The sequence below is a fragment of the Acanthochromis polyacanthus genome, chromosome 7 (genome assembly GCF_021347895.1).
Source record: "Acanthochromis polyacanthus isolate Apoly-LR-REF ecotype Palm Island chromosome 7, KAUST_Apoly_ChrSc, whole genome shotgun sequence".
Taxonomy (NCBI): domain Eukaryota; kingdom Metazoa; phylum Chordata; class Actinopteri; family Pomacentridae; genus Acanthochromis; species Acanthochromis polyacanthus.
In genome coordinates, this window is record NC_067119.1 from 2,505,303 (window position 1) to 2,531,515 (window position 26,213).

Genomic DNA, 26,213 nt, shown 5'->3' on the forward strand with positions numbered 1-26,213 from the left:
CATCACCTGCTTCTTTTTCATCACTGATTTGCTGCATTTGGTTGATTTTTAAAATCTTAAAATGAAGATAATTCTGACTCTAGTTTGAGAGATTCCCCCCCACACTGCCTCTCCTTGTAATCTGACCCCGACCCATGATGCACTGGGGGGTTTCTACGGCGACCCCGACAGTCAACAAACATGGCCGAAGCTGCAGAGAGCCCAGACCAGCACGGGTGAGTTAAATTACTGATTATTAGACTAAAAACTGAGCTTCTATCGAGTCAAAACCACGTTAAAAATCAGTTTGACTTGAAGATTTTACAACAATAATTTGCATTTTTCTAATCTGATTGTCTCAAACGTGGATATTTTTGTCGGTTTGCATGAAAAACCTGCAAATTTTCCAGATTATTAGACGTAATCAAAGTGTTTTAACGTATTTTTAAGCGGAAATGAGCCTCAATTAACGATATACTGATAACAATGCCCAGCCCAGTTTACATTTTCTGCATATTTAAGTTGAACTTTGCTTTTTTCTGTTGCTGAATCCGGTCAGTTTTAGATCCAGTAAACTTTAATGTTCTCCTAAAGTTCAGATGTGCTGCTTTAACCGGAGTTTAGAGGATCTTTGAGCAGCAAAAACTTTATTTCTGCATCAATTTATGACAAAAATTATCTAAAAGAAACCCAGTGACGTGATTCAGTGAAACCTGCAGAAAACAAGAAAATAACCTTCATTTATCTTCCAGTAATAATATAATTATTGTATCGCATGAATGGATAAAAAGGAGTTAAAGCAAGAATTTCTCATATTAGCACTGTTAAAAATAAATAAATAAAATGTTAATATTCTAATAAAATGATGGAAAACAACCATTTAATGAAAGTACAGTAATTTCACAGAATTAAAACCGTTTTTAGCTGCAGTTAAATTTTATGTTTGTTTTGTGGCTCTTTTTAATGATTGAGGATAATTTTATAAAAATGCAGCATTTTTATATAACTAAAACAGTTTCTTGCCTCAATTTTATTCAATGTTTGGTTTTTAAAAGCTTTTTATGTTTATTGAACAATATTTTATATAAAAATGCAGCAATTTTATAGAATTAAAACAGTCTCTTGCCTTAATTTCATTTAATGTTTGTTTTTTTTTCCTTTTAAATGTTAAATGAAGGATATTTTTTATAAAATTACAGTAATTTTACCGTTTCGTTTCTTTGGCTTTTTTACATTTAAGGAAGCATATTTGTGCAAAAATACAATAATTTAAATAATTAAAAAAACATTTTTAACTTAAGTTTCATTTAATGTTCGTTTTTGGCTCTTTTTTGTGTTTAATTAAGGATATTTTATATAAAAATAAAGCAATTTTATATAATTAAAACAGTCTACCGCCTTGATTTTATTTAATGTTTGTTTTTTCCTTTTAAATGTTAATTTAAATTACAGTAATTTTACCGTTTCTCACCCTAATTTTATTTACCGTTTCGTTTCTTTGGCTTTTTTACATGTAATGAAGCATATTTGTAGAAAAATACAGGAATTTAAATCACTTAAAATCAGTTTTTAATTTAAGTTTCATTTAATGTTTGTTTTTGGCTCTTTTTGTGTTTAAGGATATTTTTTTATAAAAATACAGTAATTTCAAATAATTAAAACACAATTTCTTGCCTTAATTTTATGTTTGTTCTTTGTTTTTTTAAGTTAAATAAAGGATAGAAACACTTAAAAACGACAATAATTATAAATAAATTTGATTAACAGCATTTTATAAATAATTCAGACTGAATACTGCAGTGATGTGCCAACATTAATTGGGCTTTATTCTATAGTTTAATGTAAAAAAATAAAATAAAATTAATAAAAACATCAAAGCAGTGTTGTATGCTGTAAATATTTGTTGGTAATTCTGATCATATGAAGCGTAATAATTGTTTTTCATTTAACTTTACATCATTTTCAGGATAAAACAGTAAAAACTTTAAACCCTAAATTGTCAAGTTGGAGAAGTTTGCATGACATGAATGTTAAGAAACAAAAAGCCAAAAATATTTTAGTTAAAATCAGAGCGTTGAGACGAAAACTCTCAGATTTTAACGATATTTTCTGATATTTTCTGCCAGACAAACTTCCTCCCACGTCCCGACGTTTTCCGCCCGACACCCGCTGATCCCCAGACTGTACGTGATGCCCTGGAGGCGGGACATGAAGCACCGGGGGCTGCTGATGAAGGTACGTCCAGGTGAGGGGAAACAAACGCACCTGTCTGCAGATCATCCAATCAGATTCTCCGTTTGTTTGTGGATCAGAACGCAGCTCTGGCCGGCATCCCCACGGCTCCTCTGGAGGAGTCTTTGTGTTTCTGTGGTCGAGAACGTCTCTGCCACGGTCAGGACTCCACCAGCAGATCTTCATCCTCCTCATCCTCAGCTCCTCTCAGCCAGACGCTCCTAACAGCTCATCTCTCCTCACACCTGTCCAGGTAAGAGTTCAAGATGACACGAAAATAATACGAAATAGTGGTTGGAATTCACTCAAAAATGTTCAAAAAGACTCTAAAATCATCCGATATTACGTAAAAATGATTCAAAATTACTCAGAAAATGTTCCAAACGACACCAAAACTGCACAATATGACTCAGAAATCACTCGAAAACGTTCTAAATCACACTAAAGTTGTCCATTACATTAAAATGATGCAAAATTACTCCGAAATTATTCAAAATAACACAAAAATTGCTCAGAATTACACTAATTGTTGAATGAGACTCAGAAATTATCCAAAACATTTGATGAAGTTGCCTAAAGTCACACAGAAATTATGCCACATTAGTCGTATCTCCACGTTCCTAACAGCTGATCTCTCCTCACACCTGTCCAGGTAAGACAAAAAGCTTGTTTCCACTGATATTTCAGAGGAAAATTAAATACTTTCTGTTGTTTTCCTGCAGGTACAACAGCTCAGTGGTGACGACCAGGAGCCTCTACCAAACCTGAGCATCACCAGCGGCTGTGTAACAGTAAAGATAAAACTGCTTTGTAGGTCCAGTTTAGTTTAATTAAGTCCAAGAATCTTCTTTATAAAGCACCAAATAATCCATTTATACAAACAAAGTTGCTTTGTAGGTCAATTTAACTCGAATTAAGTTGAAAGAGTTCCTTGTAAAGCCAAATAATCAAAAACAATTTGATATTTGAGTCTAAATACACAATTATTAAAGAAACTGTGTAATAACAACAAAGCTGTTTTTAAGTTAATTGAACTTTCTGGGACTCCTTAAAGTCAATGACCTCTTCTGATCAGTCTAATTATTCTCCAAAAATGATTTTTCTCTGGTCCTGCAGTTCACAGTTTTACCACAGGAGGTCAGTATTTTAAATGTCACCCATCAACAAGTGCTTCTTCAGCACCAGAACTTCCTGCCTCAGGTAGCATCACCTGAGAAGATCCAGCATCTGACAGCAGCTCCAAGCTCAACATCTGTGAAGTCTGAAACATCTGGAAGCTCTGATGAGCCAAAACCTGATTTAAAGTTTGACTCCCTGAATCTTGACTTTACAGCTGAATAAATATAAATAAATGTCTCCTGTCCTGTCTGTGTATTTATTGTTCAGTGTTTGGCTCCAGCATCAAGAGTTCAGCCACAGAAAGCGGCTGTTGTTCGCTATGCTAATGTTGCTGCTGCTGCTGCCTATCTGAGTGAATGTCTCAGTGTGTCACCAGCACCGATGACAAATGGCTTTGTTTGACACGAGCGCACGCACGCGCAGACACACACACAGGAGCGGTGGAGACGCGGAGAGTTGGTGTCCTTTACGCACACACCAGTGCGGCAGGACGCACGGCACCGATCTGTGCGTAAAGGACACCGAGTCTCCACTGCGTCTCGAGCGCACGCACACGCGCACACATACACACACACCGTCTTTCTCACCGTGTGTGTGTTTGTGTGGAGACGCGGAGGCTTGGTGTCCTTTACGCACAGATCGGTGCCGTGCGTCCTGGCGCATCCATCCACATCCAGAGTTTGCCAGCGGACACCAGGAGAGTAAATGACCGCCTGGAGCTTTAATCTCTGAATGTTTGACCTGGACTCCAGTGTTTTTAGGATTTATCTCCCTCTGGCTGTTCGGTATTAAATGCTGCGGCTCCTCTCGGTGCCTATCTAACGGTTCGGTGCGTCGCTGACTCCTGGTTCCGTCATGTCGGGACAGAAACCGTCGCTGAGGACCGGAGGCTCCCCTCAGAGCCGCTTCCAGGTGGACGTGGTGACCGAAGGATCCTCCGCAGCTCCCGGAACAACTCCCGCTCCTGCCCCGGGCTCCACCGACGGATCCCGGCAGCCGGAGGAGTCCAAAGGCCGGTTCCGGGTGGTGGGTTTCATGGATCCGGGCGCGCTGGGCAGCGCCATGGACATCGGCCTCCCGCCTGATGTGTCCCACGAACCGGACACGACCAAGAGCGACTCGGTGAGCCTCCACTCCACCGGTACCGGACAGACCCACATCTCGGACTCCCACTCCAACACCTACTACATGCGGACCTTCGGACACAACACCATCGACGCGGTGCCCAACATCGACTTCTACCGGCAGACGGCTGCGCCTTTCGGGGAGAAGCTGACCAGACCGTCGCTGTCGGAGCTGCACGACGAACTGGATAAAGTAACAATGAACACAGTTTTACTGACTTATCACCTAACTTGTCCTAAACAATTCAAAATTTGTAAAAAAAAAAAAAGTCTTGAAACTCGTCCCCAATTATTAAAAATGTGTCAAAATGACAAAATCTAACCAACATTACTGAAACCTTCTACTAAACTATTCAAAGCTGTTCCAAAATGTCTCAAAACTCCTCCCAAAATACTCCAACTTTTTCCAAAACAACTCAAAAAAATCTTCACAAAGACTCCAAACGTGTCCAAAAACACTGAAATAACAGATTTAACTGTAAATGTTCCACAATGAGAACCGAGTGGCTTCATTTTGACCTTTAAGTTAATTTAAAACTGGCTGCATGTTACATTTACTCAAGTTGAACATGTTTCCAGGATAAAAATCATTAAAGTAAGTCTTATTTGTACGATATCCAGCCACTTAAACTAAATTAAGTTTAAAAATCTTCCCTAAAAAGCACCAAATAATCCATTTAAACGAGAAAATACTCTAAAAAAAAATCCAATTTTTGAGTGTAAATGTGCGATTATTAGCCCTATCCTGCAGCTATCCGTCCTTCTTGTCCACCTGACAGCAGTCGGCTAGTTTTTATCCTCCAGTAAAGTTTCTCTGAACACAAAGCAGCCGGTCATGACGCCTACGGCTCACATTTAAGGTAACAGACGCTCACTGTACATCAGCAGTGGTCAGAAAACTACAACAACTGGATAAAGTCTGTGAATGTCTCAGGTTCTTCCCATAGAATGATCTAATGTGCAGAAAATTCACCCAAAATCTGTCCTGAAGACCTGAATTGTTTGTTCCATCAAACTGCTTCATGTAGCAAAGTGAGTGAAAACAACGAGCAAATATTCACATTTAGGATGCAGGTTGAAGAGAATTTTTTATCTTTGCTTTAAAAAGGAAGTTAAACAATTTAAAGAAGTTGTTGAAAACCCAATAAATGTTCTCTAAAACTAAGTAATGCAGTTTTTCAAGGGTGTATCTGGGCCGATAATGAAACCACTGTGAGCTCAACAACAATCCAGACGTTTTACTTTAACGAGGCGACAAAAGGAGCGAGAACATAAAGCATCTCATCAAGGTGTTGTTGCAGAAGAACTATTTACATCATTTTTATTAAACTATTCAAGAAACTGTCATGTTTTTCCTTTAATTTGTGTTGTTTTTATCTATTTTTTGGTCTAACTTTGTCTCATTTTATGGTGGTTTTGTGTCCACATACTATAGATATAACAGTAGAAAGATGCTGAATGGATCTCCAACAACTTGCTCCTCTGTTCACCGTTTCTGATCCATGCTGACTTTATTTTATTCATCCAGTAGCTTTGATAGCTTTGGTGTCTCATTGACTCTTTCCATCTTGTCTCTGATTGGCTGTCAGGAGCCCTTTGAGGAAGGTCTGGCCAATGGCGAGGAGCCGTCAGCAGCCGAGGAGGCGGCGGCTTTGGCGGCGAAGGAGGCGAAAGGAGGAACGGTCAAGTTTGGTTGGGTCAAAGGAGTCCTGGTTAGTGTCGGCTGGAAAAATGGAAGCGAAAGACAAACTCTGCTTCGTCCTGTCGTATTTAAACGTGTTTTAATGATTAAACTGAGCTTTAAATCTGTTGTTAAACAGACATGCACTGTAAAAAAATAAATCGGTAAAATGATTGTAAACGTGGTTCGGCAGGATGTACCAGAAAAAAGGTTTAAAAAGGTGGAATAATGTAACATTAAAAAATGTAAAACCTTTATTTAAATACAGTAAAACACCAGTTTCACAGAAATAAACAAGCAGATTTTTTTATGTGGACATTATTTACAGTTTTGGTGCAATTTGTTTACGGTCAACATGTAAATTAATGTTTTTCTGGGATTTTTCTTGACATCATTTAACAACCAAAGAGATGATATTTGTAAAAATACAGATTTTAGATGTGTGTACTGTTTACAGTTTGGGTCTGTTTTTGTTTTAACAGTCAACATGTAATTAATACTTTTTCCTGCAGTTTCACTAATTAGTATCTACAATTCTCCAAAATCATTTCAAATAACAGTCAAGCATTATTTTAAATGTTTAAATTTTAGGGATACATAGTTCTTCTTTTAAATATCAGAAAACAGTGATGAAATCTGTAGATTTTTTTATACATTTCACTATTTATTTGTATTTAAACCAAAATGGAGAAGTCTGTGAAATAACAGCAAATTGAAAAAAATCAGTTAAAATTGCTTAAAAAGATATTTTTACAGGATAATTTAGCAGATAAAAATCTCACCAGATACAGCAGCTCCAAAAATTCTGCTCCTACAAAACTAAACTGCATTCTAGTTTAAATTTTAAAAGAGTCAAAGTCAGTCTGAGGACTAAATCAGTGTCTGGTTTCATCTAACGTATGACTGGTTGGCTGAAAAGAAGTGACAGTAGAGCAGTAAAATAAACGGCACAGATATTTTAATGTGTGTGAAATTATATTTGTGATCAGTTACAAAGAAGCAGAAAATGTTTACCTCAAAATCCTCTTCAGAAAAAGTTCATGTGACTTTAATCTATAATCCCCACGATGTGAATTCTTTGTTTCAGATCCGCTGCATGCTGAACATCTGGGGTGTGATGCTCTTCATCAGAATGTCCTGGATCGTTGGACAGGCTGGAATCGGTACGTACTGATCAATCAATCATGGTGATCTGATAATCAATGACCATGGCTTGTCTGCAGGGTTCTCAGAGGAACCTTTAACCCTCAATTTAGAAAACTGCAATAAGTCCAGAGGGCGTCCTGGAGGATTTTTTGTAGACTTATATATGTCGGTCCAACTGAAAGTTTCCACCTGATTTTATGCTGTTTCATTTATTTTACCTTTAAAGCGGACAGTCTTACAATGTTTTATTTTTTGTCTGATATAAAAACTATGCTCAAAATTCTCAATATTTACAGAAACCTTCTGAATGAGAATCTAAAAGATTCTTTTTGCTGAAGCTCTTGTGATTACCAAAACCGTAATGATCGAGCGTCTTTCCATATTATAGTGATAACAAATAATTAAAAGTAAGCATTGGTCATATGGTGGAAATGGGACACACTAAAGCACTAACAAACCGTTTTTAGACTTTAATATTGAGATAGCTTCAAAATAAACCTCCATCAGTTACTTTATCGTTGGATCTTTGGTGTCCACATCAACAAACTAATGAAAAAGTGCAACCAACAACTGACTGACTATAAGTTATCATAAGGCAAACGGCATTTGTGCAAAATTTCACCGTTTATTCCACATAAATAACCAGTGTACACGTTTTATGCTATATGCACTTAATTACTGATAATTCAATGTTTTTCTTATTGTTGTTAAACAGGGCTGACCATTGCGATCATCCTGATGGCCACTCTGGTCACCACCATCACCGGTCTGTCTACATCTGCTATAGCGACCAACGGCTTCGTACGGGGAGGTCAGATACAAAACGCACTATTTTTAAAATGTCACCTTATTTGTCCTGTTTTTTTGTAGTATTAAAGATCTAAAAAGTGTAAAAAGTCCAAGATACAAAGTTACAAACTAAATAGAAAACTTTCATAACCATAACCAGTTGTGTTCACACATTCAGCAAAGTGATTTTCAAGACATTTAAAAGTTTTTTTTATATTAACTTTCCACCAAGAGCCAGGTTCATCAGTGTTTGGTGGTTTTTGCAACTGAACTTAAAGACATTTTCAAAGATCTTGAAAAATTCTGGACCGACTGACCTTCAGGTCTTAGAGGAATGATGGATTGGATGGATTGTAGCTTCTGTTTACATTGTTGAGCAGTTGTTGCCATAAAATGGATCTCTACAGTAGTTGAATCAGACTGTTTGTTGTATGCTAACGCTATACTGACACAAGGCATGAAGAACTATCCATGCCTTGCATCCAGGTGGGGCGTACTACCTGATCTCCAGGAGTCTGGGGCCTGAGTTCGGAGGCTCCATCGGCCTCATATTTGCCTTCGCCAACGCTGTGGCTGTGGCCATGTACGTTGTAGGCTTCGCTGAGACAGTTGTGGAGTTGCTCAATGTGAGAAAGTCTTTGGTTTAACTATCACAACCTCTTTCTGTCTGATTAGAACGGACTCTAGTATTGATCTTCATCGGGTTGTTGATTGCAGGACGTTGACGCCCTGATGACAGACGAGCTGAACGACATTCGTATCGTCGGGACTCTGACCGTCATCCTGCTGCTGGGAATCTCTGTAGCTGGGATGGAGTGGGAAGCCAAGGTAGGGCTGTGGTTCCACAACATCACTGGGGCAACTCAACGTCTTCAGCTAACATCTAAATAAACATTGATAAGACTGGTTTTGACCATGTAAATTGGTAAATGGTCTGTAATTATATAGCGCTTTTTACTATACCTGCAAGGTACCCAAAGCGCTTTACGTGATACATCACATTTACCCATTCACACACTGATGGTGGAAGCTGCCATGCAAGGCGCTAACCACGACCCATCAGGAGCAATTAGGGGTTAGGTGTCTTGCTCAGGGACACCTCGACATGAGCACGACGGGCCGAGGATCGAACCGGCAACCCTTTGGTTGCAAGACGGCCACTCTACCCACTGAGCCATGCCATTCCTAGAGCCTGTAGAGCCTGAACCCTTTGATGAGGCATTTTCTACTGGAAAAGTGACAGTTGTAAGTCGGTGTTGTGAGAAGATCGTGCCCACATATCATCCAACCAAAGTTTTGTCTATGGTAATGCCATGGCTGTCACTAGCTGTGTTTCCATAACATATGCTTATGCACTTTTATTAACTATTGTATTAGCAACGGGTAAATGGTTCTCGTCCTTGACCTCTTCTCCTACTTTCATTAGAGCCTACAGGACTGTAAGCAACCAAGCGTATTTGCTCTAAAGCAGCTACTAGATTTTTAAAACGATCTTATTATCGAAACCAGCTCCATCCAGACAAGCATTTAAACAGTGTTTTAGCTTTAACTCGGCACATTAACACGCCTGAAAATGCAAAGCACCATTCATGTACAACGTATAAAGATGTTCTGGTATGAACATGAAGCAGGTTGATCGCTTTGATTCAGAAAATGCTACAGACAAACCACAATCATGAAAACTAAGACCAGAGATTTCCTTACATTCTGCCAGCAGAAATAACCAGATCAGCAATGCCTGTAGCCTTATTTATTATCTATGATTAAGTAACCACCAGTAGTCAAGACTGACATCTTTGTTTTCTTCTTTGAACTTGATTGGAGAAGGACGAATCAGGGACGACACATATTGACAACTAAAACCCAGAAAGTCTTAGTTTTTCCTGTCCAGACAAATCATAGAGTTAGCACAGTATCCAAAAATCTGTCTTCTAGAGGTCCTAAAACACCTGAATTGTCTTTATGTGAGGTATAAAAGTATTGTGGTGCAATCTGGCGGTGTAAGCTAGCAACCCAGATTCAAACACATCAGCAAATGTCCTTGCTAGTTGAGAAAACCTAACATCTCTAACATCTCTTCCTGTCAGGCTCAGATTGTCCTCCTGGTGATCCTGCTGGGAGCCATCGCCAACTACTTCATAGGAACCTTCATGCCATCAGAAAGCAAAGAGCCCAAAGGATTCTTCGGATACCACAGTCAGTCTGGTTTTGGTTTTCATCAGTTCACGACGGCCCACGACAGGATTTAAAATCAATAGTCTGCTGTTTGTTTTGTCTCTCTTCTCCTACAGCTGCCATCCTGTTGGAGAATTTTGGTCCAGATTTCAGGGACGATGAGACGTTCTTCTCGGTGTTTGCCATTTTCTTCCCTGCAGCCACTGGAATCCTGGCTGGAGCAAACATCTCTGGAGACCTCACTGTAAGTTTTAGGTCTTCATAAAGGCCCTTTTATTGCATTTAACACGCTCCTAAAATCTTGTATTTGCTGACATCCAGAGGTTGTAGATCTCACATTGTTTTAGCGATGGAGTCTTTGATCAGCAAAAACTGTTAATCAAAATAGTCACTGCCAGAGTACTTTCTTACTTTTTATCTTCTGTTGTGTTGTACGCAACTTACTGCTATTTTTATAGCATTGCATTTAATTGTAATTCTTCTGAGCAGTGTCTGGCAGAAGGTTTACCTACTGGATCTTATCTTATTAATTATTTGCATTTAATTTCTACATCTCTTTTTGCCTTCAAGTCTTTTCTGCATCTTTTAATGTCTCCTACATCTTGCATCTTTCTGTGGTTTGAACGAATTGCATCTGTTCTTTTAAGTGTTTGAACAGTCTATAAATTTGAACCTAATCATGTTTCCGTCTTTAGGATCCTCAGTCGGCGATCCCTAAAGGCACCCTGCTGGCCATCCTCATCACAGGACTCACCTACGTGGCCGTGGCCTTCTCCACAGGTTCACATCATACACTTGATTTTAACACTAAATTTTATTTTGTTTTCAGAGACTTCCAGCTCTGATCTCATATGTATCGTCTAGACGTTGACCGCAGTGCTTTACTTTTAGGGAGACAAAACCATGATGATATGCCCAACACCATCTTTACAAATATGAAATGTCTACTCTTTGAATTTTTGTCCAAAATCAATTATACATCAATAAGAAAGTGCTGTTGAAGGTAAATATCACCCAGATGTACAGTGTTAGATGTCGGATGACCTTTTAAATGGGCCTGGTGGACCTTCTAGTACTGGATTCTGCTGCTGTTACATCAGCGCTCATGTCGGTTTGTCCTCCTGCAGGTTCCTGTATTGTCAGAGATGCGACCGGCGACCACAACGACACCGTTAGCGACACGGTGAACTGCACCGACGCCGCCTGTACGCTGGGCTATGACTTCTCCATCTGCAAGGAAGGAGGCTGCCAGTACGGCCTCATGAACGACTTCCAGGTAACGCTGCAACCGAGTTTAACTTTCAAACCTCGAGGCACAAACAAAAGTCTACATTCACTTAGATCTTACATATCCTGGCATTCGTGAGTTTCCAGTGACTCCTATAACTGCTTCAAGTGACTTCCGTGGCTTGTTCAAGTTAACGATTTACTTTTAGAGCCCCAGAGCATGATACTGCCACCACCATGCTTGATGGTAGGTTTGGTCCTTTTGGGATTAAAGGCCTCATCTTCTCTCCTCCAAACAGATTTCTGCTCAGTTTTTGTTCCATCTGACCACAGAACTTTCCTCCAGAAGACATTTTCTTTAAGTGATTTTTGCAGAAACACAACTTTTTCAGATTTTTGCTGGGCTCATCAGACTTTACACAACTTTTTACGTCACCGAAACTGGCAATTTAAGTTGTTGTATGTATATTTTTGAAACAGCAAATCTTGAAATATTGCTAGAAAACATTTAATAAATCCATGAAAGAACCAAAATGAACATTTGCTCCTTTGTGACAGAGATTCATGTGTTTAAGTGATTTCATTATAGAAAATTCTGAGACATAGGAGTCATTGGAAACTCAAGACTGCCAGGATATAGATGGTGAAGAGGATGGAAAGTCCAGTTTCCCTCTATAGAAGTGCTTAGGAAGCTACAATGAAAGGTCCAAAAGTGATTGCAGGATGAATCAACATTTTGGCAGATTATTATCACTATTATTGTTCACTTCAGTGAAAACAGTCGTAGAAGCCGAGGAATTCGTATTACATAAAGGCCGGCACACAGCAGCAGAGTGTGACGTGAACAGAACAACCCACAGCCATTGTTTTCTATGGAAGCCCACACATGGACGGTGAAGCCGTGTCAGGATACAACGATGCCCTATTTCCCATCGCCGACACATCGACACCACACCGACTGTTGGATTAACGCCGTCTGTTTACCTTCATAGCATACTGGTGCTTATAGCTAACTACTGGTTCTGTCTGATGCTACGCTACACAGACTGTTTATTTATCATATTACTGTATTTCCATTATAACACAAGCATTTCACACACTTATGTTTTCAGCTGCCAACATTCTTCACATACCACCAACTCTTTATAGCTAATATTGTATTTTCACACATTTTAAATGATTAAAAACATTTTTAGCACATTTTGTAGCTGTATAGCACGACTTTTTATGTAAAATAACAGCAAAAGAGGCATTTAATTATGTGAAAAATCTAATTTCAGTCAAGAAATGTAAAAATGCATAAACTTATTTACTAAAATACAGATGTTTTGCATTATAAGATGAACATTTTAGACACTTCAATGTTTCGAGCTGCTAACATTCTTGACATACCACCAACTTTTTATAGCTGCTATCGCATTTTAATACATTTTAAATGCATTATGGTGTTAATAACTTCAAAATAATTTAAAACTTTATATATTTTTCTTTGAGCTCAAAATAACTAAAAAATAAATGTAAAAATGCAATGAAACATGTTTAGCTCTGATAGTAGGGTTTTAACTTAAAAATAGCAGCAAATATTTGTAAAATGTGCGTATAGCTATGGTAAAATTATGTTTTTATTAAGTCAAGAAATGTAAAAAATGTAGTTTTGTTGTAATTTATTGCATTATTTTTGTTAATTTCACACAACAGGGAACATCTATAAAATAACTGACAATTTTCAGGTCAAAAAATACAAATAAAGTTCATTTATTACAGCGTATTTATATATTACTATTGATGTTAAACAACTTTCTGGATGTAAATTGTACATTTTAGTTTTCTAGTTTTATAAGTGTACTGGTTATTGCACATGGGATCAAAATTCCTGATCAATATATTGATTATATATTGGTTACTGCTGTAAAGATATAAACCAGGTTTATAGATTTCATGTTTGAGTTCAGTTCTGGTTTAACAAGAGTTCAGATCACGTCATTCTGCAGCTCTGATCCTGTTTCTGTGCACGTGGATGTAACGATGGCTGCAGAGGTTGTGTGTGCATGTGTGTGTGTTAATGTGCATGTGTGTGTGTTTATGTGCATGTGTGTGACGGAGTTGTTCCCAAACAAAGTGCAGCAGAGATAATAGCTGCTGTTGTTTTGAGTCACAAGGTTCTCGCTGGTCGGAGCTGAATGGGAGCATTGACAGCGTCCACCTACACTACCACAGACACACAACAACACACAGACAGACTCACACTGCTCACTGACACTGATATCGCTGACATTGTGCGCGATCTCGTGCGCCGCTGCAGACACAAACAGCCGTTTGATTGTAATTCTTGTGTATTCACAAATCTAAGCGTGTGTTTCTGATCCTCCTCCATGCCAACAGACGACACATGTTGTTAGTCGGCAAACATGTTAGACTGCAGAAGTCGTTCACACCTTCAGTTCACACAGGAACAAACTACAATAGAAGCCTCTAAACCTACGTATTTCTTGAACTGGGCGAATGTCTTGTGATAAATTATCTACAGGAAGACCAGTCGCCAAAGACAATCTAACCCGAGTTTTTCTGATCCTCTTTCATGCTGACAGACGCCTCATGTTTGTAGGTAAACATTCAGGAACAAACTAGGATTTCTTCCGTTACACCTGTCCTTCCTGCTCTCTGAATGTGCTTTATACTTCCCATTCTTGAAAACTGTTGCCCCATTTGGACAGAGGTTGAGTACATTTAGTTAAATAACGCTCTTAACTACTTTTTGAGATACTTGCACATTTACTACCATTCAAAAGTTTGGGGTCACTTAGAAATGTCCTTATTTCTGAAAGAAAAGCATTATTTTTCAATGAAGATAACACTAAATGAATGATAAATCCAGTGGAGACATTGTTAATGTGGTAAATGACTATTGTAGCTGGAAATGTTTAATGGAATATCTCCATAGGGGTACAGAGGAACATTTCCAGCAACCATCACTCCTGTGTTCTAATGCTACATTGTGTTAGCTAATGCTGTTGAAAGACTCATTGATGATCAGAAAACCCTTGTGCAGTTATGTTAGCACATGGATAAAAGTGGGAGTTTTATGGAAAACATGGAATTATCTGGATGAACCCAAACTTTAGAACAGTTGTGTATCTATTGTAGGATCTTCACCCTAATATTTAAATTACTCAGATAAAGTTGTATTTTATAAAACATTAGAGGGTCTTACTGATAACATTTACTCAATACTGTAAGATCTGAACCTTAATATTCAAACTTGTTCAGTAAATTCATGACGTCTCATTTCTCCGTTGGAAAAGGCCGTCATTATAAATGGAAAAAAACAGCGATTTGACTATTCAGGTTTCATTGATTTTAATGTTCTATTTGTGTTTATTAATGTTGGCATGTTGAGTTTGCTTTTTTGTGTCTGTTTCTTGAGTATCCTGGATTTATATAGTCTGTCAAACCATTGTTTTTACCTATTTATATTATTATTATTATTATGTGATGTCATACACACTCTTTAAACAATAAGACGTCTATAATCTACATATCTACTCGGTAAACTTGCTGTTTGAGTGAAATCTCCATTCTGTGACTGGTCAGTGTGAACCTGAAGGTCTTCCTGTTTCCTCCAGGTGATGAGCTTGGTGTCGGGCTTCGGTCCTCTGATCACTGCTGGGATCTTTTCGGCCACTTTGTCCTCGGCTCTGGCCTCGTTGGTCAGCGCTCCCAAAGTCTTCCAGGTCAGGAACCAAATATTTACATTCTGCACGTTCAGATTTGTTGTTTCTCTGTTGGTTTTAAATCTGCTTCAAAAACAGCTCCTTTGTCCTTCTTTTGCCATAACGATGTAAATATTAGTGCATTTCAGGGATTATGTTAATTTTTCCCTCTGACAGCAGCTTTAAGTCAAACATGCATCACCATAAATACTCCCTGACTAAAGGCATGAACACGGCTACAAATTCATGTTGGAAACAGCAAAACATGGTTAATTTCTAACAAAAAGTTGGTCTCAGTGGTCAAGAAGCAACTCTTAGTCTCAACTTTTACATGAAAAAGTGCTACAGAGGTGCTGACGAAGGTCAAAAGGAGTTTATGTTAAGATAGTTTTTCCAAATTAACAATAAAGGAAATGTTGGCTGGTTGTAATTTAGGCTTTTTAGATTTTTTTCAGGGGTTTTAGCTGCTTCAAACAGTTCTCTTTGTCATTGCATGACATCTAAGTACAAAATGTGACAACTGAGAGCATCTTCCATTCATAGATTCAAGACTATATTATGGAGTTAAAAATCACCAAAAAAGGTTTACGCGATGCTTTTAGGCTATCCAAGGTGGTAAAACCTGCACGAAAGTCTTAATTTAAGGCCAAATCCCTGTAAAAGACTAATATATTGAAGCTGTTGTGGTTCCAGGCGCTCTGTAAGGACAACATCTACCCAGGTCTGGGTATGTTCGCTAAGGGTTACGGGAAGAACAACGAGCCTCTCCGTGGCTACGTCCTGACCTTCTGCATCGGTCTGGCCTTCATCCTCATCGGTAGGTTGGAACTCTGAAGGTTTTAAAGCTCCTACAGAACGACTTTCTTCTGTTTAATCCTGAACTTGTCTGCCGTCGTCTCTCAGCCGAGTTGAACATCATCGCTCCCATCATCTCCAACTTCTTCCTGGCTTCTTACGCTCTCATCAACTTCTCCGTCTTCCACGCCTCCATGGCCAACTCTCCAGGTGAACTCTGATTCTCTAAATAACTAATATGCTGTAATAAAACAACTAAAATACTATAAATAAGCTCTGAAAGTTTCTAGTCTGGATATTTAACAAAACTTCCTCAGGGTTCAACTTTTAAAAACTTGAAAAGGTCTAAATGAAATTAAAGTGACAAAAATCATCATATTAACAATAGATTTCTTTAAAAATGTCAAAATATTGTGTTTTTCTACACTATTAAAAAAATAAATTCTGAAAAAAGCAAAAACTCTGCCATGAGTGACAGAAAAAAATACATTAATAAATGGCTTACCGTACAAAATACTGAACAACTGTAGAACCAATAAATATCAGTAAAAGAATGATATTTTTTGCCATTTTAAACACAGTAAATGTGTATTTTTTTAATCAAATGCTGTAAAAGAACAAATTACTATTAGTAAAAACACAGATTTTTAATAACTTAATTATTTACAGTTTGTTGGTCTATTTTTGTTTGCTCAAAATGTTACTTTGGTAAAAGGAAAATCTGTAAAATAACAGTTTTACACAATGGTTCACCATTTTTCAATCCTCAATATGCACACCTTTACTGGAAATAATAGCAAATATCTGCAAAGTAATTCAACTTTAATGCTGATTTAAATATATTAAAAACTAACGTAATTTCATAGTCAAAGATTAGAAAAAATTAAATTACGACGGGTAAAATTACAGATATTTTATGAGGACATTGGAGTTTTGATCTGTTTTTTGTTTTGTTTTGTGATATCGTAAAAAATACAACAAAACTAAGAGGAATACTCCTGATTAGTGCACTAAAACACACACAAAGGCAACCTCATGAATGCAATAATTATTCTAAATATGAAATTAAAAATAATTACTGTTTAAATCCAACCCCAGACGTTGCATCAGTCTTGTTCCATCTATTCTTCTGTTATCTGCAGGTTTAACTCTGGTGTTTGATGCTAACATGTCCCGTTCCCTCCACAGGGTGGCGCCCCAGCTTCAAGTACTACAACATGTGGGTTTCTCTGGCCGGAGCGATCCTGTGCTGTGTGGTGATGTTCGTCATTAACTGGTGGGCGGCTCTGGTCACCCTCCTCATCGTCCTCGCTCTCTACATCTACGTCGGCTACAAGAAACCTGGTGAGAACCGGCAGTTTCTCTAAGACTTACTGGTTACTTTAAACCCTCGTGTCGTCCTGCGGGAACGTTTTCACAATGAAACTTCTGATGTCCACATTTTCAACATTTTTGGGAAATTTCTTAACATTTTTTGGTGGGAAAATAAGAATTGAAGATATTTGTTTAAAAATATTCACCTAAAAATCAACCAAAATCCAGTGAATTTCACTGCATTTTGGTTGATTTTTAGGTGAATGTTTTTAAAGGAAATATTAGAAGCTTTACTGATATTTATCTAATCGCTGTAGATATTTTAAGGGCTTTTTTTGGAAGATTTTTACTCATTTTTGAAAATACAATAATTTTCTTGCTGCATTTGGAGGATTTTTTTTAAATAAAACTTTTAAAGGAAACTTTTAAGGAATTATTTGAATTTTCTTGAAGGTTTTGCAAATTTTGAGAAATTTGGGGAATTTTTAGATTTTTTAAGACAAGGAAGCAATATTTTTTGGTGCCCATAAATGAGGACAACAGGAGGGTTAAACTGTTCACTGTTTTCGATTGTACAGATGCTACTAGTTTTGTTATATTGCAGAAAATAGCTAGTAAAATAACAAACTAACATGTCAACTGTCAGAAAAAAAACTGGCTAAAACTGTCAATAATGTCCACATCAATTAATAATTCTTTTACAACATTTGGTCAGAAAACAAATATTATTGTAGAGATATCTGGCAGCATTTGAAATAAAAATGTGCATTACAGACTGAAAAAATTGGAAATCATCTGTAATTTTACAGATTCTGCTCATTTTTTGTTAAACTTCAGATAACTTAGTGTAACCACAGACAAACTATTACTTCATATGTTAACTGTAAAAATAAATACATAAAGTGTCCACATCAAAAAAATATATCTGTTGTTGTTTTTGTTTGCTTTATAAAGACTCCTCTTCACTGCTTTACCCTCCTCTTTCTTACAGATGTGAACTGGGGTTCGTCCACTCAGGCTTTAATCTACAACCAGGCTCTGACTCACTGTCTGAACCTCACCGGAGTCGAAGACCACGTTAAAAACTTCAGGTTTGATTTGGATTTTAAACCTGGGAACAGACGTAGTAGACGTTTTGTACCAACTCAGATGGCTAACGTTAACTAGTATGTGTCTATGACGAGAACCACAAAGTTAATTTACCAAAATGACCATAACTTAATCGTCCTTTACCAGAATTCCATCAAACTCAACTTGATTTCATTTTATGTTCTAAGTGTTTAATACCCTGTTTGCAGGCCACAGTGTTTGGTTCTAGCGGGTTATCCAAACTCTCGTCCTGCTCTGCTGCATCTAGTTCATTCTTTCACCAAGAACGTCAGCCTCATGGTCTGCGGTCACGTCAGGACGGTACGTAAACGCCGCCAGCTACCACGAATCACCAATCAGTGAGGTCATAATTCAACATTTTGTCCTCTCTTCTACCACCAGGTGACCCGGCGGCCGAACTTTAAGGAGCTGTTTCAGGACCACGCCCGCTGTCAGCGCTGGCTCAATAAAAAACGAATCAAAGCCTTTTACGCTCCTGTTCTGGCCGATAACTTGAGACACGGGACGCAGCTGCTGCTGCAGGTACGAACACCTGGACAAACCCAGCACTTTACTTTGAGAATCAAAGTAAAAAATTAAGCTGCAAACAGTCTGTCAGGTCCTCACATCCTGGGGGTGTTGTGACTGAGACTGGATATTGTTATATGGATGTCATCAGGGCTGGACTGTGATCAAACATGTCAAGTTTGAGGCCAATTGGAGCATGTACAGGCTCGTTAGACAGCACTTCCTGTTTCATTTCCTGTTGTATCTACAGGCCAACTTTAACGTGTGTTGGACTAACTCACAGGAGGAGTTTGCTGTCTTTTTTGACCAGTTCGGACATGTGTACCAAATTTAACGTGTCTTCAAGTATGTTTAGGACCTCAAAAACCTTTTTTTGTATGAAGAATGGCTCTTTGGATTCCAACAGGGTTCTAGGACCCTAACTAACTAATCTGGCTTGTGTACTACTTCAATACCTTTTTTTCTGCCCTACAGGCGGTTGGATTGGGTCGACTGAAGCCCAACACACTGGTCATGGGTTTCAAGAACAACTGGAGTGATGGCGACATGAGAAATGTGGAGATTTACATCAACACTATACAGTAAGGACTGAGGTGTCTTTAAACATAACATAAGGTAGTTCAGAGGAAGTTCGTCTTCACTTCAGCAAACTCAGGGCAAAAGAACCAAAACTTCAACAGGGATACAACAGACAAACAGGAAGTTGATACGCATGCTTGAGGTGTTTTTTTGTTTTGAGTTGAGCTTCATGGGAGATGGAAACTTTCTGAGTTTAGAAAATGAATTGATTCATATTATATCTCCTGCTTTACATTCCAGCGATGCCTTCGATCTACAGTTTGGAGTTGTGATCCTCCGACTGCAGGACGGACTGGACATCTCTCACATCCAGGGCCAAGGTCTGTCCATCTTTTTACTGTCTATCCTCTGTATCTACTTCCTGTTTTTACTGAATCTGTCCGCTTTCCATGCAGACGAGCTGCTGTCTTCTCACGATAAACCACCAGTCGGCAGTAAAGACGTTCTGATTTCTGTCAGTCTGGCCAAAGACTCGGATTCTGACTCCTGTCCTTCAAAAACCACCAGCAACCAGAGCAGCCCGCTCATCATTAGAGGTAAATGTCTCATTTTTCCTCACGGTGGGTTCATTTTTCACTACAATCTAAAATCCTGCTGCTCTACGGAAACAGCACAACCACGAAGAAGGAGAGAGAATTAATCTGGGCAGTATGATTCAGCTAGAATGACAAAAAAAAGTTGATTTTCTTTGATTATTTTACAAAAATCGGAAAAAACGCAAATATGTGCAACATCTTTCCTAGCGCTCACAAATGTTACCAACACTGAAAAATATGGAGGCTTCACATGCTGCAGATCTTAAATTATTTACATTTTTACAGGCTCTACAAACAGAAGAACTGTTTACATTACTTTTTATCAAACTGTTAAGGAAACTTTCACTTTAGTTTGTGCTGTTTGTACATTTATTTTGTCTATTTTTGTCTTGTTTTTGTCATTTAATATCTCATTTTGGTCATTTTATGTCTTGTTCATGATGTTTTGTGTCTCTTTTACTGTGCTTTTGTCTCCACATTCTGTAGATATTTAACTATTTCCATGTTTACAACCTCTCCAGATTTTTTTCTTCTGGTACAAACGTTTTATTTTTAGCTATTTAAAAAAATGAGACACGTAGAATGAAGGAACTTTGGTGAAATTTCACAAGTTTAAGCTTAGATTTGGTTAATTTTCTCAGCGGAACCATTCAAGACACATGATTAGTTCAAGGACCCTCAGAAATTTGAAACTCGGATGATTTTTTCTGTTTTTACTGTTCCTTTCTCTGGCATAACGTGTATTTTTCTCTTTTTTTGAGAACATAACATGCTTTTAAAGTCCACTCGCAGGTTTTGGAGCTCAGAGCATTACCTGCCAACCTCAGTTAATTATGAATAATTGCTGCTTTAGTTGAACTGAATCTGACACGGAGTTATTTCTGTTTCTTTATCTTGTTGCAGAGACCAAATCTCCTCTGAGTCTGACCGACCAGCGTCTGTTGGAGAGCAGCCAGCAGTTTAAGAAGAAACAAGGCAAAGGAACCATCGACGTCTGGTGGCTGTTTGATGACGGAGGTCAGCTTTTATGAACTGAACTTTCCACCGCATGTTTTCTACATCACCCTGATTAAGTGCCTTTTTGGTTACTCACTACAGCAGAGTTAAATTTAATCAAACTCTGATGTAAAACACATGATGACCTGTTTTTCACCACAAAAACAAAACTAAAAGTAAATCTAAAGTTAGATTTAAGACAGGAACTATGACAACATATCATACATTTTGACATAAATATTCAAGCTAATTAACTCAAACAAACTAGCTAAGAAAGCTGAAAGAAAACGGGTCATGAGTGGTTGTGTTGCTCATGATTTTTGGAGGTTGAAAATCCAACGCAAAAAGATTAAAATTAAGAACGAGTGTCTCTTAATGGACAAGGCTTACCCACATATGTAGCAGACATGTTTTTTGTTGTTTTTAGCTACTTTGTCCATAAAACTGACCAACACGTTGACTTATCAAGACATGTTCATGTTCTGAGGCTCATTTTTCCTAATTGGAATTTCTAATTTTGAGTAACTAGACAGACACATGTTGTGAACACCGCAGTTTTCAAGGAAAATGAATGTTACAGCCTAACGATAAATCAGATTTAAAACACAGCTACCATGCATGCAACACTGAAGTAGTCTGAGCAAATCAAACTGTTTTATTACAAACAGTTTGATTTAGAAAATTAATTTGGGATCCATCTGATGGTACCAACTGATGGATAAGAATCTAAAACAACTAAAATATCCCAAACTTTATCACCATTTTGTATAACCAGGAAAATATGGTTGTATGAGAAACTTAAGAGTGAGTTTTATTTTCTTGTCAGTTGTGTTACTGGACCTTACTATCTGTATTTTAGATTCTTGAAAATGGAGACTGACGTTGATTAAACATCAAGAGAAGTGAAGCTGGTTCTAGATGAGAGCTAATTATAATCTTTAACATGTATTTTGTGTGTTTGTGTGCAGGTCTGACTCTGCTGATTCCCTACCTGCTGACCAACAGGAGTAAGTGGGGCGACTGCAGGATCCGAGTTTTCATCGGCGGAAAGATCAACCGGATCGACCACGACCGCCGAGCGTGAGTCCTCCGTCTTCTGCTCTGCGATAGAACACACGCTGTGAATCTACAGTATTTACAAACACTGGTTAACAGACGTGTTTTCTAAATGTTTAATTAGCTGTTATTGTGCGTTTGTGCTGTCAGGATGGCCACGCTGCTCAGCAGGTTCAGAATCGACTTCTCTGACATCAACGTCCTCGGAGACATCAACACCAAACCCAAGAAACACAAGTACGACCTCTAATGGTGTCTACAGAATCACTAAAATTCATCATGATTCTTATTTAAAGGTAATATAAGATTAAAAAAGAGGTTAGCAAGTGCTTCGCTGGTCCACTCGGTTCTGTGAAAACAAGACAAGACTTGGAACCAGTAACTCTAACTGGGTTGAAGCGCTGCAGGAGAATCCACAACAAATATTAGAACTATCCGACTCTGTTCCACTGTTGCTGTTTGTTAGTCAATCAGATTGATTGATAACTGATCATTCTGCTGTTGGTGGTACTTCTGTTCTCTCTTTTCTAATCTTTTGCATTTTCAATCGAGTTTATTCGCGTTGGGTCTAGCATTGGTCGAGAAATTCAACTTTTCCATGATACGTTTGGGTAGACGCAACATTTCTGACATATTAAAAGCATGGATGAAATTAACAAATTCAAAAAGATACATCAATTACCAATTACCAGCAGTGAGATCAATTGTCCAATCATCTTTACTTCAGTGACAAATTGAGAGTTTGGTCCAGTGATTAGAGATCAGACGGTCACACCAATAGAGAGTTACCAGATCTGCTATGATTGAAGTTGGATTTTTCTATTGCAATAACCACAAATTAAGTTAACAAAAAAAAGTCTTCAGATATTTTAAAGATTTAAAAGGCACAGAGTTTAAAACTGTTCTGATAAGAGTTTCCAAACAGTGCAGCTTTAATCCCATTTATTACGATTAATTTTAAAGGAAAACAAAAGTCCTCAGGTTGGATGACGTCACTAAAGGGCACCAGGAATCAACACATATAGGCCGTAAAATAAAAAGAAAAATGTTTTTAAAGAGTCTGATTAGATGACACATCTTATAAATTCTTAGTTTAGCTGTAAGATAAAAATCCATTGGTCGTAAATAATGTTTTAACAACGACTTTAAAGGTTTCAAGGAGTTAATCTGTAGTTCTCTTTCAAGGTAAAACCTAAATAATTACCAACATATAACTTCATGCTTTTTGTATAGTTGAACTAGACTGTTAAGTATATAGTATTGTTTTCGCTATTAGCATTTTTTTTTTAGTTATTTCTGCCTCATTTCATTGAAAGCGTTTTAAAATGCATCACCAGACATGTTAGTTAAAAACCTAACGTGTGTTTTCCAGTAAGCTGAGTTTCAAGGAGCTGATCGAGCCCTACAGGCTGAAGGAGGACGACATGGAGCAGGAGGCTGCAGAGAGGCTGAAGGCCCAGGAGCCCTGGAGGATCACCGACAACGAGCTGGAGCTCTACAAGGCCAAGGTCCACCTCTGACCAGTCCCAGCACTCTATCTGTTCAGGTTAACGTCCACGTTTGAGTTTAAACGGACATGCTGTTTGTCACTTTCAGACCAACCGTCAGATCCGACTGAACGAGCTGCTGAAGGAACACTCCAGCACCGCCAAGCTCATCGTCATGTAAGAAACTCATTGGGTTTGGGTCTAGATGTAGTTCTCATCAGAGGTTTTGTTTTTAACTGATAAACTAGATGAATCCGGCTACCCAGAAACCTAGATCTGGGGTTTATATGACAGAATGTACGACAGTTGAAGAAAAAGAAGAAAAAGAACGTGTTAACCACAGAGAACAGACACAGCTTTTAATATGAGTAAAAACATTGAGCAAGATGGTCACAGCTTGAGGGGCAATGCTGTGAGTAGCGTAGTATGTCCCACCTGTACTGCATGTAATACTGAGTACCTTGTAGGAGCAGTTACAACCTGTGCAAAAGTTTCTATAGACATAGTTGGCATTTACAAAAGTTTATGCGAATCTTTAAAAACCTTAAAGACCTAAAAGGAAGCTTAAACTAGGAATGGAAAGCAGCTAAACTAGAAGCTACGAGATGCTAATACTAGCAGCTAAAATACACAATTATGATAAAAAGCAACTAAAAAACGAGATTCAAACTAGCAACAAAAACTACGAGCTAGAAACTACCAAATGTAGTTTCTGTAACGCTAGAAGTTAAACGCAGCTGAAGTAGAAGGTAGAGCAGGATAACGCTAAGAGTTGAAATCAGTTCAGCTAGAAGCTAAAAGAGGTTAAGACAGGCATCTAAAAGACACAAAAAACTAATAATAAATAGCAACTAAATTAAAAGCGAAAAGAGATGAAAGCCAGTAACAAAACGGGCTAAAACTATGAGCTAGAAGCAGTCAACCTAGAACTTAACAGTGGCTAATGCTTAGAGTTAAAAGCAGCTAAAATAGAAGTTAAAAGTGGCTAATGCTAAGAGTTGAAAGCTGCTACACAAGAAGCTAAACTATGCCAAAAATATGATTACAAGCAAGTAAAGATGAAGCTAAAAGAGATTAAAGCTAGTAACTAACCAGGTTAAAAGTATGAGCCAGTAACTACCAAACTAGAAGCTTAAAGTGAGTAATGCTTGGAGTTAAAAGCAGCTAAAATAGAAGCTAAAATAGGCTAACATAGCAGCTAAAAGATGCCAAAGCTATAAATTAAAGGCAGCTAAAGTACAAGCTAGAAGAGATAAAAGCTAGTCGCAAAACAGGAAAAAACTATTAGCCAGAAGCCGCCAAAGTAGAAGATAAAAGTGGCTGATGCTAGAGGTTAAAAGCATCTAAAGTAGAAGGTAAAAGAGGCTAGCACTAGTAGCTAAAAGACACCAAAACCATTAATTAAAAACAACTACAGCAGAAGCTAAAAGAGAATAAAGCTTGTCACAAGACAGGCTAAAACTACAAGCTAGAAGCAGCCAAACTAGACGTTAAAAGGGGGTAATGCTAGGAGTTGAAAGCAGCTAAACTAGAAGCTAAAATAGGCTAACACTAGCAGTTAAAAGATGCCAAAATTAATAATTAAAAGCAGCTAAAGTACAAGCTAGAAGAGATTAAAGCTAGCAACAAAACAGACTAAAACTGCTTGCTAGAAACAGCCATACTAGAACCTAAAAGTGGCTAGTGCTAGGTTCACTGTGTTCGTTTGCACTACTGATAAATTCTTTCTAATTAATGTTTCATTTTCTGGACTAATTTCCATTCCTAACTTATTAAACTTACAGTAAATGCTGTGTTTTGTGTGTAGGAGCATGCCTCTGGCCAGAAAAGGCACGGTGTCTAGCGCCCTCTACATGTGCTGGCTGGAAACTCTGTCCAAAGACCTTCCACCGCTGCTGCTAGTCCGAGGAAACCACCAGAGTGTCCTCACCTTCTACTCCTAACGCAATTATCTACTCTGTCAACGCACAAATACACCGTCTGTGTCAGTCTTCATGTATATTTATCACACATCTGCAAAACAACAGACATATTATCCTGGTTTAAGTTTGAGAGACTCCTGCTGTGAAGAGAAAGTACATTTGTGTCGACCCTCATTAACAAATTAATTAACAGTGAACATATAAAATGGATGATTGTTTACTGTTAATAATAACAACAGGCTGTATATTCATTCTATGGCTTCTGTGTGTTTTACATGAATGAGAGTAACCGCGGTAAATAATAAAATTATTTGTAATGATGTTTTCAGAATGTGTGTTCAGGTGTCCTATGATTATGCGTTGATTTTATTTTTTAAGTGGCAAGACGCTGTATGTCTGGTAACTTTATTTTGTACATTATTTTATTAAAGTATTAACTAAACCACATGTTTCTTGTCCAGTTTTTCTTTTTTCTTTTTTTTTTTGGGGGGGGGGGGTATTTATAGAGATTTGATTGTAAGCTAAAACACAGAGGAGGATAACGATAGTATCAAAACAGACTAAAACTATGAGCAATAAGAGGCTAATCTAGAAGCTAAAAGTGTGCAATGCCGGGAGTTAAAAACAGCTCAATGAGGCTAAAACTAGGGGTTGAAAGTATCAAACTATAAGTTAGAATCACAGAAAGTAGAAGCTATATTAGGCTAAAATAGGAGCTAAAAGTAGCAA

At 37.9% G+C, this 26,213-nt stretch overlaps 2 protein-coding genes across 2 annotated transcripts; both read left to right on the plus strand.

Annotated features, from left to right (window-relative positions):
* Window positions 1-53: 53 nt before the first annotated feature.
* On the plus strand, window positions 54-3,567 carry LOC110966958 (testis-expressed protein 43). Its single transcript, XM_022216461.2, has 4 exons — window positions 54-215; window positions 2,106-2,214; window positions 2,292-2,464; window positions 2,934-3,567. Exons 1-4 carry the CDS (start codon window positions 181-183, stop codon window positions 2,977-2,979), a joined length of 363 nt encoding a protein of 120 aa, XP_022072153.2. The 5' UTR covers window positions 54-180; the 3' UTR covers window positions 2,980-3,567.
* A 384-nt stretch (window positions 3,568-3,951) lies between these two features.
* LOC110966956 (solute carrier family 12 member 2-like) lies at window positions 3,952-25,931 on the plus strand. Its single transcript, XM_051951276.1, has 26 exons — window positions 3,952-4,647; window positions 6,044-6,166; window positions 7,223-7,298; window positions 7,997-8,092; window positions 8,557-8,696; window positions 8,788-8,898; window positions 10,158-10,266; window positions 10,362-10,489; window positions 10,941-11,025; window positions 11,373-11,521; window positions 15,096-15,203; window positions 15,876-15,999; window positions 16,086-16,187; window positions 17,166-17,321; window positions 18,283-18,382; window positions 18,590-18,701; window positions 18,783-18,923; window positions 19,383-19,489; window positions 19,728-19,807; window positions 19,883-20,023; window positions 20,927-21,040; window positions 21,988-22,099; window positions 22,226-22,312; window positions 23,448-23,583; window positions 23,672-23,739; window positions 25,370-25,931. Exons 1-26 carry the CDS (start codon window positions 4,186-4,188, stop codon window positions 25,503-25,505), a joined length of 3,303 nt encoding a protein of 1,100 aa, XP_051807236.1. The 5' UTR covers window positions 3,952-4,185; the 3' UTR covers window positions 25,506-25,931.
* Window positions 25,932-26,213: the final 282 nt, after the last annotated feature.